The following is a 14,630-nucleotide window of genomic DNA, read 5'->3' on the forward strand; positions in this document are numbered from 1 at the left end:
TGACTTTACAGGCTCACTGATTGCCTCCATGCAAGCAGACACAGGAGGACACGTTACTCTTTTCTGACTTCCTCTGGACAGAAGGAGACTGTTGGATCCTGATTAAGATTCTTCACCTGACAACAGAAGCATACAACTTCAGAAATGCAGGTTTGAGGCTTTTATTGTGCTGTAAAATTTGCATGGATCTTTGTGAACAGGTCCGCAGCATCTTTGAGTGAGATTGTCACATATTTTAACCGGTTTTCTTCGAGTTTTAAAGTTGCAGCAGTGCTGACAGGTCCGTGTGAATTATCTGTGAGTGATGAGGAAACTCAAGTTTCCCAGTATCCCAAATTTAATGTCCCGTAAGTCTCCAGGCTCAGATTTCAGACTGTCTTAGACTTTGCTTTTAGGAAACAGGGGATCTGGTTAGAGAAGAACTGTTTGTTGGTTTGCAATATACAACGCCGTCTGGGGTCAAGTGGCAATACTCTAAATTCTCTTCCAGAATTCTCCAAAAGATGAAGATGAACGTTCCCTCTACTTCAGCGGTTCCATCTCATCAGCAGCTTCACCCTCCTTCCCTCCCTCCCTGTGCTAATGCTGCTTCTCACACAGATGAGGTCACTCAGTCTCAGGCAACACTGACACTCTAGACCAAGACAAGGAACAATCTCTTAATTAAAATACAATTGCTTGCGCTCAGAGGTAGCAAGACAATTCCCCTGCTCTGACAATGCCTTACTGTATTCATTACATAATCATTCTTTCCGCTGTGTATCAGATTGGGTTGTCGATTGTTTGATTATGACAACTCCGGTGCACTTGTTTTGTATCAAAGTTACATGAAGGAAACTCAGGTGCTTTCAAACAACACGCACTGTCTTGTTCCTCCAGGGTAAGAACACCCTGCTCATAGTTCAGCTTATTACAGGCAGCTTCGCCGCAAAAAAAAAAAAAAAAAATACCTGAACACCAAAGAAAGCCCAACAAGCCTTTCGATTTAGTCTGTGCTCTGAATAAAGAGCCCAAAACATTAGCATTATTATGACCACTGAATTCATGAATCGTCCTCTTGACAGGAGCTTATCTATCCATGTTATTACTTGTAATACTGTATGGCAGATCCCTAAGTCACGCTGTCCCAGCATATTGTCTACTTGTGCTGCCCCGAGAGAAGTTTGTTCCCATGAAGAAAGGGGGTGTCATAGATACCCGACACTAGCATTACTACCATCACATCGCCAGATTGATTCTGACGTCCCCAAAAGGGTCCCTTCAATGATATTGTTCACCTGTCTCATTGGCTTAAAAGTGGGTGGGGTGGTGGGGGTGTTCTAGGAAGGGGGTGGGGGGGTTTATTGGTGAGGACACAGGGTGAGGGGTATTGTTGAGGAGAGGGGTGCAGGGCTGACAGGTGGGAAAAAAAAACACTCTCATCTGACTAGCCTCCTCTATCCTTCCATGGGGCCCCGTGTGAGCAAAGTAATGAAGTCCAAATTACAGCACAGGATTGCTTAGAACAAGCCTCTATTGTTCACCCTCAGGGCGCACTAAATGAGTGTCACAGCAAGCAGCGGGGCACAGACCGTTACTGCACTATTTAGTCTGTCCCGTTGTCTCAAGACGGCCGTGTTTCAGAGGTTCTCAGATCAGACAAATACGGCTCCCCTCTTCCCCCCTCCTTCGCCTTCACCCTTCCTCTGTACAGCCAAACGCCCCTCCAAACTCCTCACCCCCAAAATAGGCCAAATCTCCTCTATTGTGTTTCGACTGCCTAGTGTGAAATTGACTGTGACGTTAAATGTTTTCTAATGAATAATTACTGAATGGATATGCAGGGGGAATATGTGTAATGGATTGTAGACTGCATTTTAAAGACGTCTTTTTTGTCTCTGCTCCGTGGTATTTACAGGACAAAAACACTTGGCCTTTCTCAGAAGAAATGAGGGCCATAGGCGGAGGGACAGAGGCAGGGGAGGAGGGGGGGTGAAGGGCTTTGTGTCAATTAGATCCAATGGATTATCTTTTTTAATGTTTTTACAGAGAGATTTGAGAATCAAAGGACTTCTGCTTCCAAAAGAGAGGAGAAAAAATACAAAACCAACAAAAGCTGTGAAAACCTTTGGTCTAAGTGTTGGTGCTGAGAATGCAAAACAGATTGGTGGAATTTTTCCCACTATGCTTCTTCAATGTGCTGCTGTTTTTGGGCTCCCCAAGTCCATTTGCACAGTGTGTTGTGTTTGGTTGGTGCATCAGCTCTGGTGAACTATGGGCCGCCAGCCAAGGTCCCTGTGTGCTGTGTAGCGATCATTAGCTTCTGTCTGTTCGTCTGCACAATCACAGCATTTGCTTCAATGCCACATAGGACCTTTAGACCTCCTGTTTCAATAGAACTAACAGGGACCATGTTTGTCCTTTTTTCTGGTGCTTTTTTCAGCATATACTCCCCCACGGAGGCATTGATTGAAACATTCATCCAGCCGCATTACAATTTTGAGAATTGTGAAAACCATTGTAATGCACCCTAAAATGTGTCACACTTGCCATTCTTGGCAGATTTTGCGTTCTCCAAAGCTGCTGAACTTATATAATATTTATTTTCTCTTTGGGAATATTTTAACTACAAAGCTCCAATAGAGATTACACTGTAGACCTCTTTGAATCGGGCATAGTTTAGACTTTTGGACAAAGCCCTTTTTGATATAACCGTTGTCAATGGAACCTGTTGCACAGGTGCAGCTGGACATGGAGGGCGCCCTGACGGCCCGGGATCGGGTTGGCATTCAGGACTTTGTCCTTCTGGATGAAACCACAGAGACGGCCTTCCTCAGCAACCTCAAAAAACGCTTCAGCAAGGATCTCATCTATGTGAGTCAGATTATCAGCCCTGCCTCTGATATATGTGTTAACAGTAAATGTGACAAGTTTCCACTCACTTTTTTAGACCTACATCGGCACCTTGTTGGTGTCTGTCAATCCTTATAAAGAGCTGGATATCTACAATAAGAAACAGATGGATCTGTACATGGGTGTCAACTTTTTTGAGCTTCCACCACACATGTGAGTATCGTTATTATGAGGACGTGGCTTCAGGGAACATGCTGGTTTTCTTGTAAAATGTGCTCATTTGATATCCTCCTCAGAGCCAGACAAGAAGATAGATACCCTTCTAGCCCCTGTGAGACCAGTAGGATGCTGAGACTGGCTAGCTATGCTAAGCTAGTTATCTTCTTGTTATGAATGGAGGACAGAAAATGTTTGCATATCTCGGTCAAAAGGCAACAAATACAGTTTTCTCCGAAACAGACCCAACTTCAGGTTTGCATAACATTCAAAAATCAAATGATGAGTCATTCAGATTTTTGAGGCAGGCACATAATTAACTACTGTCTTGACTGGCTGTGGTGATTAGTGCACCTCAAAAATGTGGCCAATAAAACACAAGAAGAGCAACTGTTGTTATGCAAATCATAGCTGACTTTGTAAGAGAGGATGAGTACTTTTGGATAAACCGAGATTTGAATCCTCTTCTATTTGATCATTCATTGTGCTAAGCTAACTTGCAATCAGTTGGGCTCTTAGGATCTCAGCTCTCGACTGCACACAGGAGAGAGGGGTATCTATACACGTGTCTGGCTCTGGAGAAGATGGCAAATAAGCATATTTCCCCAAAGACTGGCATATTTTTTCAAACACTGTCTGAAATACTCGTGATACCACCTGGTTTTTAAGGTTAACCTCTGAATTTTATGCAGCTACGCCTTGGCAGACAACGCCTACCATACCATGTTGACAGAGCTGAACAATCACTTCATCCTCATCTCTGGTGAGAGTGGAGCAGGGAAGACGGAGGCCTCCAAGAAGATACTACAGTATTATGCAGTCAGCTGTCCAAGCTCCACTCTTCTCAACACTGTCAGGGACAAAATGCTCAAGTCCAACCCGGTCCTAGAGGTTTGGTGGTCACATAATGGTACATTGTTGAAATGACACATTGAAAAGCTACTCAGGCTAACAGGAATTTATGTTTTCCTGCAGGCTTTCGGTAATGCCAAAACACTGAAAAACGACAACTCAAGTCGGTTTGGGAAGTATATGGACATTCAGTTTGACAGTGAGGTAAGCATGAAGGGTCAGATTCACAGACGGACACTAAACCAAATCTTTGAAGTACAAAAAGATACAAATTTTACAAGAAAATGTTCAGGAAATGACATTATACAAACATATCTGGCTACTGGACCACAGGCAATGTTCTCTCTGCAAGTTGTAGAGCTGCTGTCTATGGGATCATGATGTCTGTAGGGTGATGCAGTAGGAGGCCACATACTGAACTACCTGCTGGAGAGGTCGAGAGTTGTGCATCAGAATCACGGCGAGAGAAATTTCCACATTTTCTACCAGCTGGTGGAAGGAGCCGAGGAGGACCTGCTGCACAAGCTGGGCCTGGAGAGAGACTGCCAGCGTTACAACTATCTCACCCAAGTATGTGCAACTCTGACCCTGATGGATTTAAGAGGTCGCTACACAGTGGTCACTCTGTCTACTCTGTCTGACAGGGGGAGTGTGCCATTGTTCCCTCCATTGATGACAAGAACGCCTGGAAGACCGTCAAAAACGCTCTCCAAGTCATTGACATTAGTGAGATAAACACCAGTGTAAGTTGGTTGGTATTACTCAGATTTAAAGTTGTCACACTTGCCTTTTTTATAACCTTGAGAAAAACTATTTCTGTGCAGCACTTGTTTGGGATTGTTGCGAGCGTTCTCCACTTGGGCAACGTTCAGTTTGACTCTGACAGTAAAGGCCACGCCACCCTGAATGACAACACGTCATTGCGATGGGTCTCGAATGTAAGAAAATAATACTCATCAGATATCTAAGATTATTACAGGAAGAGGAAAAACCTACTTTTTCTTGCAGCTACTAGGAGTCGATGGTCAGAGCCTCCAAGAGGTTCTAACATTCAGGAAGATTGAAGCCAAAACAGATCAGGTGTGAGCATGTAAGAAAATGGTTACAGCAACTGTTCAAACATGCCATGTAGCTTATTTTCTGTCTTACATCAAGGTCCTCAGCCCGTTCACTCTTGACCATGCCATCTATGTCAGAGATGCCCTGGCCAAAGCCATATATGGGCATACCTTCACCTGGTTGGTCAACAGGATCAACGAGTCCATGGAGAACACAGTGAGTAAAAATGGCTCATTTCAGGCGACAAGATTGACGAACCTTATACTCACATCTGTTTTCCTGTCAGGACCCTTCTAGGAAGACTGTAATAGGCCTTTTGGACATCTATGGCTTTGAGGTTTTTTATGTGAACAGGTATACAGCTGTTTCTTCTTACGTTTTAGAGATGAATGTTATTGCTGCTGAGCTCGAATCTTGTGTTGCCTCTTTCCCCGTCAGTTTTGAGCAGTTCTGTATAAACTACTGCAACGAGAAGCTGCAGCAGCTGTTTATCCAGCTGACGCTCAAGTCTGAGCAGGAAGAATACGAAGCTGAGGATATCGAGGTAATCCTGTCAACCTGAAACACAAATGGAGCGTTATTTATTTGGTCTTGAGTGTTTCATCATGTTTTTTACAGTGGGAGCCGGTGCAGTTCTTCAATAACAAGATCATCTGTGACTTGGTTGAGGAGAGATACAGAGGAATCATATCAATACTGGTTTGTAATTAAAAAATTGAACATTAAAACCCACACCAGAAGTGTAATTATGTGTTTAAGATTACGTTGTTGCAGGATGAAGAATGTCTCCGTCCAGGAGAGGCCACAGATCTCACCTTTCTGGAGCGACTGGAGGAGAAGATGGCGAATCACCCTCACTTTGTCACGTGAGCTGAAACACAACACAATTCCTCTCCTGAATAGCTGTCAAATAGCTTTGCTTTTTAAAAATCATTTAATCAAACAACAGATGTTTATATCATCATTTTGGAGAACTCACTAGTTGTTTGAACTAAATACAAATGCCATCTTGATAATACAGTGCAATTTATAGCTCAGAACTAATTAGAACTCAGCTGAATGGAAACTTATGGCCGACACAGCAGTGGGCCGATAGAAACAGAAGACTATGATGTGTCCATCATTACCCAAATTTGCACGATTAAATTACTGAGGTAAAAGATTAGTTATCAAAAGAGTAGTTTTCTTTTAGAGCTTTAATTTGTTTTTAATCTGCACAGAAGGGGTCAAAAACTAAACACAGTGGCTGTTTGGCATCTTGCAGCAGTGACGTTGGTTCATTTTCACAACAGAGATGGTCTTCCAAAAATCCAAAAATAACCCCGAACGAAACAGTTAAAGGGGATTTAAAGCGTATTCAAAAACTTACCTTACTAAGGCAAAATTTTCCATCAACATGTGGAAAGATAAGCTTAAGAATCCTGACAACACGCTTGATTAGGAACCAGGAGTCAAATTTCCTGGTTTTATCTGGGAGATGCAACTTCTAAACTAGTAGGATAAAATAAATCCTCCCCATCTTTAAAGTCTCTCACTGCTCTTCCATCCCGGTTACTGCAGACACAAACTGGCTGACAAAATGACACGCAAGACCCTGGAGAGGGGAGATTTCCGTCTCTTGCATTATGCTGGGGAGGTCACCTACTGTGTTGTGGGTAAAAGAAATCACTCACTCTGGCCTGTTATTGATCCTTAAATAAATTAACGTTGTTACCTGACTCATGATGTTTATTTCTCTCTTTTCTGTAATGTTTTAGGTTTCCTCGACAAAAATAATGACCTGTTATATAAAAACATAAAAGATGTAAGTCTGCATGTTATCGCTTGTACTCTGTACTTGTAATTTAGCTAATACATGTCATGAACATATTCATGTGCAAATGAGGTTAATCACATTTATGGTGCATTTTTTGTGCGATCCCACATTCTCCCAGTTGATATGTCAGTCTAAAAACACCATAATCAGGACGTGCTTCTCCACCCTGGATTCAGACAGCAGGCGAAGACCAGAAACTGTGAGTGTTTGCCATACTTGGCCTCCAGTGTCCTTCAACTCATTCACTAACAGATGTTTTTTTTGTCTTTGACCACTGAGATGAGTCCGATGAGCTGTTCCCTGTTACTGACAGTCTGACCGTCTCATCATGACGCTCATATGTATGTGACAGATTAACCTTTTCGGGATTAAGACCCTCATGTTGTGTCTGTAGGTGGCGACCCAGTTCAAGAGCAGCCTGCTGAAGCTGACAGAAATCCTGATGGCTAAAGAGGCCTGGTACATACGCTGCCTCAAATCCAATGAGTCCAAGCAGCCAGGTACTAACTTTAAAAGTAGAGAGTGTTGTTGTTTGGGTTTGATCTAATCTTTCCTCCTCTGTCTCTTACACATAGGGACATTTGATGAAGCTCTGATCAGACACCAGGTGAAGTACCTGGGCCTGATGGAGCACCTCAGGGTCAGACGTGCTGGTTTCGCTTACAGACGAAAATACGAGGTGTTTTTACAGAGGTAGGAAGGAGCACAGAGCTGGAACATCACCTTCCTTGCATTTAAAATACACTGAATATTTGGTATAATGTTGCAGGTATAAAGCGCTGTGCCCTGCAACTTGGCCGCACTGGAGAGGCTTGCCTGCTGATGGAGTGGAAGTACTGGTCCAACATCTGGGATACTTTCCAACTGAGTACAAAATGGGACGGTGAGGAGAGAAGAGCTTCCTCATATCCATGGAGCAGATGAAATAGGAGAACATTTTCATTTTTGTTCTTTATCTCTAGTACCAAAATATTCATCCGCCATCCCAGGACTCTCTTCGCCACCGAGGATGCTTTTGAGAGGTGTAAGCATCAGCTGGGTGAGTGAGGTGCCGGTACGTTGTCATTTATTTGGTCTATACGGACTGTAAGTAAGCGATTCTTCTCGACGTTCCAGCAACGAGACTACAAGCCCAATACAAAGGGTACAAAGTGAAGGGGCAGTTCAGAAAACAGAGAGAAGCTGGTAAATGGCATCATTAATCGTATCCTGGAGTTCAGGAGGTACTGATTGATTAATAATAAAGTAATAAAGTAATAAAACCCCTTTTTTAATATTTCAACATCCTCAGCCACCAAGATAGAAACTTGCTGGAGAGGAGTGCAGGCGAGGAAGGAGAGAGATAAAAGAGCTTGGGCTGTGAAGGTCATCAAGAAGTAAGAAAAGAGCTTCTGAAACTCACGAGATCGTTACACTCTCGGCCAAGTTTAACTCCTTCAACCTGTTGCAGATTTATCAAAGGTTACATGACCAGAGGACAAGCAAAAATCACAGATAACTCTGAGTATCTGGCCTTTGTGAGACAGAATTACCTGAACAAGCTTAAAGACAATCTGCCAAAAACAGTTCTGGATAAAACCACCTGGCATGCTCCGCCACAAGTGCTGACAGAGGTACAAACACTTTAAAAGATAACAAATGTTACTGGGATCCTGTCTGAAGCTTGGACTTGTTCTTTTCTTCGTCAGACATCAGAACTCCTGCGTAAGCTTCACTACCGCCTCATGGTGCGGAGGTACGTGAGAGGAATCACACCTCAGAGAAAAGTCCAGGTAGCCAAACACGTCACCCACATTTAGTGAGTTGTTGTTACTTTACTTTTTAACCATTTCTGCTCTTTTTAGTTCCAACTCAAACTGGTCACCAGCTCACTCTTCAAGGGGAGAAAGGAGAGCTATCCGCATAGTGTCGCTCAACCGTTTCTGGACACTAGAATCAGTGAGTATCAGATATATTTACACGCACCACCGCTTTCCCTTGAACACAAGTTTTACCAGCGTTTTACTGTTGTAGGTGATCAAGACATAAACCTGAGGGTGCTGCAGATGATTGGCAATGAGCACATCAAGGTGAAAACTCAACAATATTGGCCCTGGCAGAATCAGCATCACATGATGTTTAACTGTTTTGTGTGTGTGTGTGTGTGTGTGTGTGTGTGTGTGTGTGTGTGTGTGTGTGTGTGTGTGTGTGTGTGTGTTTCTGTGTGTGTGTCTGCAGTACAGCGTCCCGGTGATTAAGTACAACAGGAATGGTTTCAAACCGGCGCCACGCCAGCTCATCCTCACCCAGACCGCCGCGTACGTGGTAGATGACGCTAAGATCAAACAGAGAGTGCTGTACACCTCCCTCAAAGGTCAGGACTACACCATGTTGGCTACTTGTCCAGCCGTCGTGGAAGAACATCTAAACCCTTTTGTACTTTGAATCATTTCAGGTATTTCAGTCAGTAACTTGAGTGACTGTACCGTTGTGTTCCACATCGCATGTGAGGACCCAAAACAGAAGGTACGTGGATACATGAACTAGCACATTTGGGCTTGTTGCATCACTTTAAGTTGACAAATGTGTACGACGGAGGGAAATTCATTGTCGTGTAAATGGAAACGACCTGATGTATGAAAGCATTCAAAGTCAACACATATGGAGAAAATACAGCACTTTTCTCAGTAAACTACAGAATTACGGTAAAGGAAATAGTGAACCATCAAGCCTTGAAGTAAAGTACTCTTTAGAGATATTCAGCCACATATTTCTTTTTATAGTAAAATTAAAAAATAAATAAATAAATAGAACTATGTTTCTTAAATACCTATGGGTCCATTTCTTTTCAGGGGGATCTTGTGATGCAGTGTGATCACCTTTTTGAGCTGGTGACCAAACTCAGTGTGATCTCTAACAAACAGAATTCTGTCAAAGTGGTTCAGGGCAGGTGAGTCAGCAAATGACGGGATCAGCGCACATTTGCGTTAGGACTAAACACTTAAGCCTGGCTTTTATTTCACTCACCATCAGACAGAAACAACCTGAATCATATATATATTATTATATTTATTCTATCTAGCTGCCTGCTGTGTTATGTTAATTCTTGTCTACATTTCTCGTCTTTTTAGTCTGCGGTAATTTATCCTTATTTGATTCTACTATCCTGGTTTATTGTCATTGCTGTCGATGCTTTGACGCTTGAATTTCCCTCCAGAGATCTGTAGAGGTTTTTCTTATTGATGTACGCTGTCATCTAACACACGATGTGTATGTTTGCATCGATTTTCAGCATCAAAATTGAAGTTCAGGCAGGAAAAGAGAGTGCAGTAGATTTCAGCACTGGCCAGGAGCCAATGGCTTACAAGGCGAAGAACGGACACCTCATGGTGGTGTGTTGAGTGTCGCCATGACGATGAATATATTGGCTGCTGCGCTGTTTTGCTTGAAATTTTGTCAGCAGAGGTGATACAACATGAATAAATCAGTTCTGTCCCTGCAGGTTGCCATTCGGGCCCGCACAAGGTAACGTGTGGGTTCGAGACACTCAAGAAGCCCCTGCATATTTCATCAGGAGACCCCTGAGTGGAGGATCAACATGGCATCAAAGTACTCGTCTGACCTGAAACAGAAGCACTTTAGCAACCCTGGATGAGCTTGTTTTGTTACACTGCAACATTCTCCATCTTTTCCGAACTACGACTCAATGATGGTGTTATTACTTCTTATTCCAGTTACAAACTTTTTCATTTTGTGCTAAATAAAGAGTTTGTCGATGCTGTTAAAGGATGTGTTTTATGAACACAGAAGCCATATGTATCATACATTTCTATAATAATCAACTCTGAATACACAAAATAAAAACGGAGCCAGAACTATAGTTTGTAGAAATTTATTTGTGATAATGTATGAATAAAAAACATACATATATGTTTACTTCTGTACAACAGACCTACAAGTACTGTGACTGTTAGATATATCAACTCAAACTGTGTGCAAACAGTACATTCCTCCATGAATGCAGCGATGAAGGACAGCTCTAATTTCTCTCCCTGTTAAAAGCTTGTAGACAGGATTCTCTTCCTGCCTGCCAGGGAGCTCTCTGGTTACAGTCGTTCACTTCAACCTTGGTATCCATCGTTCAATCGCCTGAGTACATTTAACACCTCAGGTCACAGCTCAAGTTCCCTCCATTTAAAATGATCATTTTGTGGAGTGAACTAAAAAAAAAAACGAAAAAAAAAACAAAACGTTAAAAACTAGACACAGAGGAAGTGTTGCATCTGCCTGGGATAGATGAACAGTATCAAAAATGATTAAAATTTACAAACAAAACCAAAAAAAAAGTTCTTAATGTCTATTATGTGCAGGCTTCACAATCACCTTGGTAACATCTTCTAGGAATAAAACAGTGCCACCATGTGGCTCTGTCGTTTTAACACTTAGCTCATCCACTGATTATCTCACAATGGACCTGTCAACGCCACAGTAAAGAGAGGCAAAAATGATGAAGTGCATAAAGTTGTAGCGGCTGACATCATCATTCTCGCTCTTACCAATGTCATGTATTTGGAACCGTGAGTAAGAACATACAGACGACACAAGTGGATGAAACTGGTCACCCGCACTTCTGAGCACAAAGGTTGTGATTATGAGCTTCTGCACTTAAGCAGAAATGGTTATAGAAGTTATTAAAACAAACAAACAAACACGACAAAACGCTACCGCCTTTCAGACCACTAACAGATGACACGTGGACACACAAACAAACACAAAATCACTTCACCACTACACACTGTTGTGTGACACTCATCTGACAGTAGTGTCCTGGAGAAAGCTGGTAAAATAAGAATGGAAGTGAGAGGAAGAGAGAGGCGCTGGGTGTTAAGGCACAAGTGTGGTGCAAAAACTGTCCAGTTGCACAGGTTGACGGGGAGGGGGGGAGAGGTCACTGGTGGTGGTGTGTGCGGTCATCAGGTCGTTTAATATGAATCCTACGAACACGCTCGATTCGTTCTCTCTCATCATCTTCATCCAGATGATGGGATCTTCCTGCAGCGCCCCCTGTTGCCTCCAACAGAGCGTTGTCTGGTCCCCTCCCATCATGGGATTCATACAGGAGGATGTTGAGGGTCTCCTCATAGATCCGTGCCTCTGGGAACTCCACCTACACGAGAGATTAGCGATATTTAAAAACCACAGCTCCACACAAGCTAAAATCACCAACAACTAGATGCTTTTACCTTTGTTTGCTTCTTTTCAGTGGCATAAACAATGGAAGTGCAACACACTTCAGCGATCTTCCGACCTTGACCGTAAAATGACCAACAACAAATCTCGTCCCCGATCACATCTTTGATGAAGAGCACGCGACCGTTGAAACGTAGCGACAGCTTGTCAAACAGCTCGATATTTTTCAGCATGTTGTCGTCAGAGTTGCTGGGGAAAAAAAAAAAATCAACATGGAGGTCATTGTGATTTCTCTACATCATCCCCCTGCATCCACCACTGACAGAGAGGAACTCACCTGGTATATGAATACTTGTTATTGCTTCTGTTGTAAAGCAGTTTGACTGTAGGCTGTGAGGACAAAAATACATTTACTGACAGAAAACTCTAAATGAACAAACGTCCCTTGAAACCTGATACTAAAATTATACTCGTTAAAAAACACAACATGCCTTGTTTGATGTTGCGATCAGCCTCTGCTCTTCCTTTGAGGATGTCATCAGAGGCACTTTACAAAGAGGTTCATACGTTTCTTTGTTCTGAAGGAGAAGACATTTTGTTTTCATGAAAAGGTTGAACCTACAGGGACTGAAACATGCAATTGATTTTGGTACCAACACGACAGTTACAAAATAATTAAAATTCTGGTGATACGATGATGTATTGTTCTGCCTTGTGACCCAAGCGTCTACGACAGTGGTACCTGCAAGGCAGCTGTGCATTCATCAGCCAGGCCTTGGACCAGGTAGTACTTGGCTTCAGCCAGCAGCTCCTCAGTTTCCCGTCGGCTGTCGGGGAGCGGCACCGCTCCGTCTCTTATGTAGTTTAGGATTGTTCCGAAGTGTTTCCCACAGCGATCAATCAAGATCCATCCTTTGAAATGAAAATATCAGTTAATAAAAGTAGTAATTGGGGTCAGGCATTAAAAATCTATCAATAAAAGGTCAATGACAGCTCACAGTCCCAGCTGATCATTACCCCAGCAGCAGCTCACCTTCACTGTCTGTCAGGACCTCCATCCTGCCACTGAACATGGCCTTGAGCATGGTGTCCTGTTTGGTTAGTGTCTGCATTGTAGTGTAGTACAGGGCCCCGCCCACATTTAACTTCACATATTTGGAGCTGGGACTGGAGCCTTTAAAGAATGCTGTTTGGGTTGTAGCTGCCGGCACTGCCGAGCTCACCACGCTCTCTCCTGACATCTCTTCCTAGGACAAAACATCCAAAACACAAAGCTCAAAGTTGCTCACATAAGCACATTCCTTCAGGGCCATTTGGCATCATTAACACAAAAATGCCCATTGATAACTCAATTCTAAGGATAAGCAGGTGTTCACATAATTGTTTTACAACCTAATGAAAAGACAACAAACAATTAATTTTTAATCTCTCTGCCAAAATCTTGTTTCCCTTTTGATGACACTCAAAAAAAGGAAATATATTTTAATGGGATATGACATTTCTTATAAGGCCCATCATCCAAAAGCAACAGTTTTGATTGCTTCTACTTTTTTCCCCTGTGGCACAGAGGCCTAACGGACACCAGACTTTGACAGGTGGAGTTAGCATTAGCATTTAGTGAACATTTCATACAACACACACCGCTATCAGATTATAAAATTTAATCTTTCATAGGGACATTTTCTGTTTGACTGTTCAGCCCATAAATGTCAACGAAAATACAAATATCTTTAAATGTGAGAAGCTTGAACCAGAGAACTTTGAGATATTTTTTGCTTAAACAATGAGATGAGTTAGTTCCCAGCAATGTTTCCAGGCTTTCAGTTACCAAGTAATTTAATGATTTAAGTATTACTTCATCTCTGATACTGAACCTTGATACTTCTGCCCTTTTAACATCTAACATAAATGGACAGAAACGGTCTGCATATAGTCTGAGTAGTACGCATATCCAGCTACAGCAATGATCCGTTTTCCTCTGTAAGAAATCAGACGGGTATGACTATGGTCGATCCTCAACGATCGAGCGTATTTGATAGCTCCCTCTTGTTGAGTTTAGTGGTGATCGCTGTATGTTAGCAGCTCTGCTGTCAAATGTCAGATTTTCTGTGAGAACCTGTTTATGCTCACGCTACCGTAATAATTGTATTTCTGTTTCTTATGATTGAGAATAATTGTTAATAATTCAGTTCGACCGATCCTAACTTTTCTTTTAGCCGAGCAATCGTGGCCCTCACTCCATTTAAGTGACCGTGGTAATTTAATTTCAGTAGACATGGCTAACTGGCTAGCGCGCGAGATAGCATTCAATTGATTTACTCTTATTAACATGCATCTGTCAAAGGATACGGCATTAAGAATGGAGGCAACTTTCTCTGTAACGTATTCGCGATGTGAAATAAATAATTTTTAATAATACGGAAAAGGATTTACCATAGAACCCGTGGCAGACTTCGTAGTTGTAGATCGCTAACGTAAGTCAGCTAACACCCATTTCCTTCCGGTCTACGCACTTTTAAAAGTGACGTCACCATTCTCGTATCCACTTTAAAGAGACAGGTAACGTTATTATGGTTACATTTTTTGAAAGGTAGCTATTTAAGCTATTGTAGTGTGTCATAAGTAACAACACAGTTACATACTCTCACCCACTCTAATTCCTACAGCGTTTTCGCCCTATATTATA

General features: G+C 42.4%; 2 protein-coding genes and 1 long non-coding RNA gene across 5 annotated transcripts; 1 reads left to right on the forward strand and 2 right to left on the reverse strand.

Annotated features, from left to right (window-relative positions):
• The first annotated feature begins 132 nt into the window (after nt 1-132).
• Nucleotides 133-10,701, forward strand: myo1ha (myosin IHa). Of its 2 annotated transcripts, XM_086206079.1 has the most exons (32): nt 133-150; nt 2,719-2,853; nt 2,930-3,045; nt 3,741-3,939; nt 4,024-4,104; nt 4,291-4,470; nt 4,545-4,643; nt 4,725-4,838; nt 4,909-4,980; nt 5,056-5,175; nt 5,246-5,313; nt 5,398-5,503; nt 5,578-5,658; nt 5,734-5,825; nt 6,520-6,614; nt 6,717-6,763; nt 6,894-6,974; nt 7,170-7,275; nt 7,351-7,468; nt 7,545-7,658; nt 7,738-7,814; nt 7,892-7,960; nt 8,067-8,151; nt 8,226-8,388; nt 8,464-8,547; nt 8,620-8,713; nt 8,789-8,844; nt 8,993-9,128; nt 9,210-9,280; nt 9,607-9,704; nt 10,047-10,146; nt 10,257-10,701. In XM_086206079.1, the coding sequence occupies exons 1-32, from the start codon at nt 145-147 to the stop codon at nt 10,281-10,283; spliced, it is 3,090 nt and encodes a 1,029-aa protein (XP_086062205.1). In that variant the 5' UTR covers nt 133-144; the 3' UTR covers nt 10,284-10,701. The 2 variants fall into 2 exon arrangements, with proteins under 2 accessions (XP_086062205.1, XP_086062204.1); XM_086206078.1 differs by lacking the exon at nt 133-150 and having other exon boundaries at nt 2,362-2,853.
• On the reverse strand, nt 5,270-6,397 carry LOC147259861 (uncharacterized). The gene is made up of 3 exons (XR_015116424.1): nt 6,329-6,397; nt 5,775-5,830; nt 5,270-5,517 (listed from the first exon to the last, which is right to left on the reverse strand). It is a non-coding gene; the product is annotated as an uncharacterized LOC147259861 (long non-coding RNA).
• On the reverse strand, nt 10,631-14,476 carry kctd10 (potassium channel tetramerization domain containing 10). 2 transcript variants are annotated; one of them, XM_086206080.1, is made up of 7 exons: nt 14,378-14,476; nt 12,978-13,191; nt 12,687-12,856; nt 12,436-12,522; nt 12,282-12,334; nt 11,998-12,193; nt 10,631-11,921 (listed from the first exon to the last, which is right to left on the reverse strand). In XM_086206080.1, the coding sequence occupies exons 1-7, from the start codon at nt 14,378-14,380 to the stop codon at nt 11,703-11,705; spliced, it is 942 nt and encodes a 313-aa protein (XP_086062206.1). In that variant the 5' UTR covers nt 14,381-14,476; the 3' UTR covers nt 10,631-11,702. The 2 variants fall into 2 exon arrangements, with proteins under 2 accessions (XP_086062206.1, XP_086062207.1); XM_086206081.1 differs by having other exon boundaries at nt 12,978-13,187; nt 14,378-14,452.
• Nucleotides 14,477-14,630: the final 154 nt, after the last annotated feature.

This window comes from Aulostomus chinensis, chromosome 6, assembly GCF_037954235.1.
Source record: "Aulostomus chinensis isolate RoL2024-O1b breed Wild chromosome 6, RoL_Achi_v1.0, whole genome shotgun sequence".
Classification (NCBI taxonomy): domain Eukaryota; kingdom Metazoa; phylum Chordata; class Actinopteri; order Syngnathiformes; family Aulostomidae; genus Aulostomus; species Aulostomus chinensis.

Excerpts from the sequence above, each read along its gene's own strand:
- myo1ha (XM_086206078.1), top strand. The coding sequence starts at position 2,701 with ATGGAACCTGTTGCACAGGTGCAGCTGGACATGGAGGGCGCCCTGACG. Across the intron at positions 7,276-7,350 it reads CAATGAGTCCAAGCAGCCAG|GGACATTTGATGAAGCTCTG; the intron begins GTACTAACTTTA and ends TCTTACACATAG. Across the intron at positions 7,469-7,544 it reads TACGAGGTGTTTTTACAGAG|GTATAAAGCGCTGTGCCCTG; the intron begins GTAGGAAGGAGC and ends ATAATGTTGCAG.
- kctd10 (XM_086206080.1), bottom strand. Across the intron at positions 12,335-12,435 it reads TGATCGCAACATCAAACAAG|CCTACAGTCAAACTGCTTTA; the intron begins GCATGTTGTGTT and ends TTGTCCTCACAG. Across the intron at positions 12,194-12,281 it reads AACAAGTATTCATATACCAG|CAACTCTGACGACAACATGC; the intron begins GTGAGTTCCTCT and ends TTTTTTCCCCAG.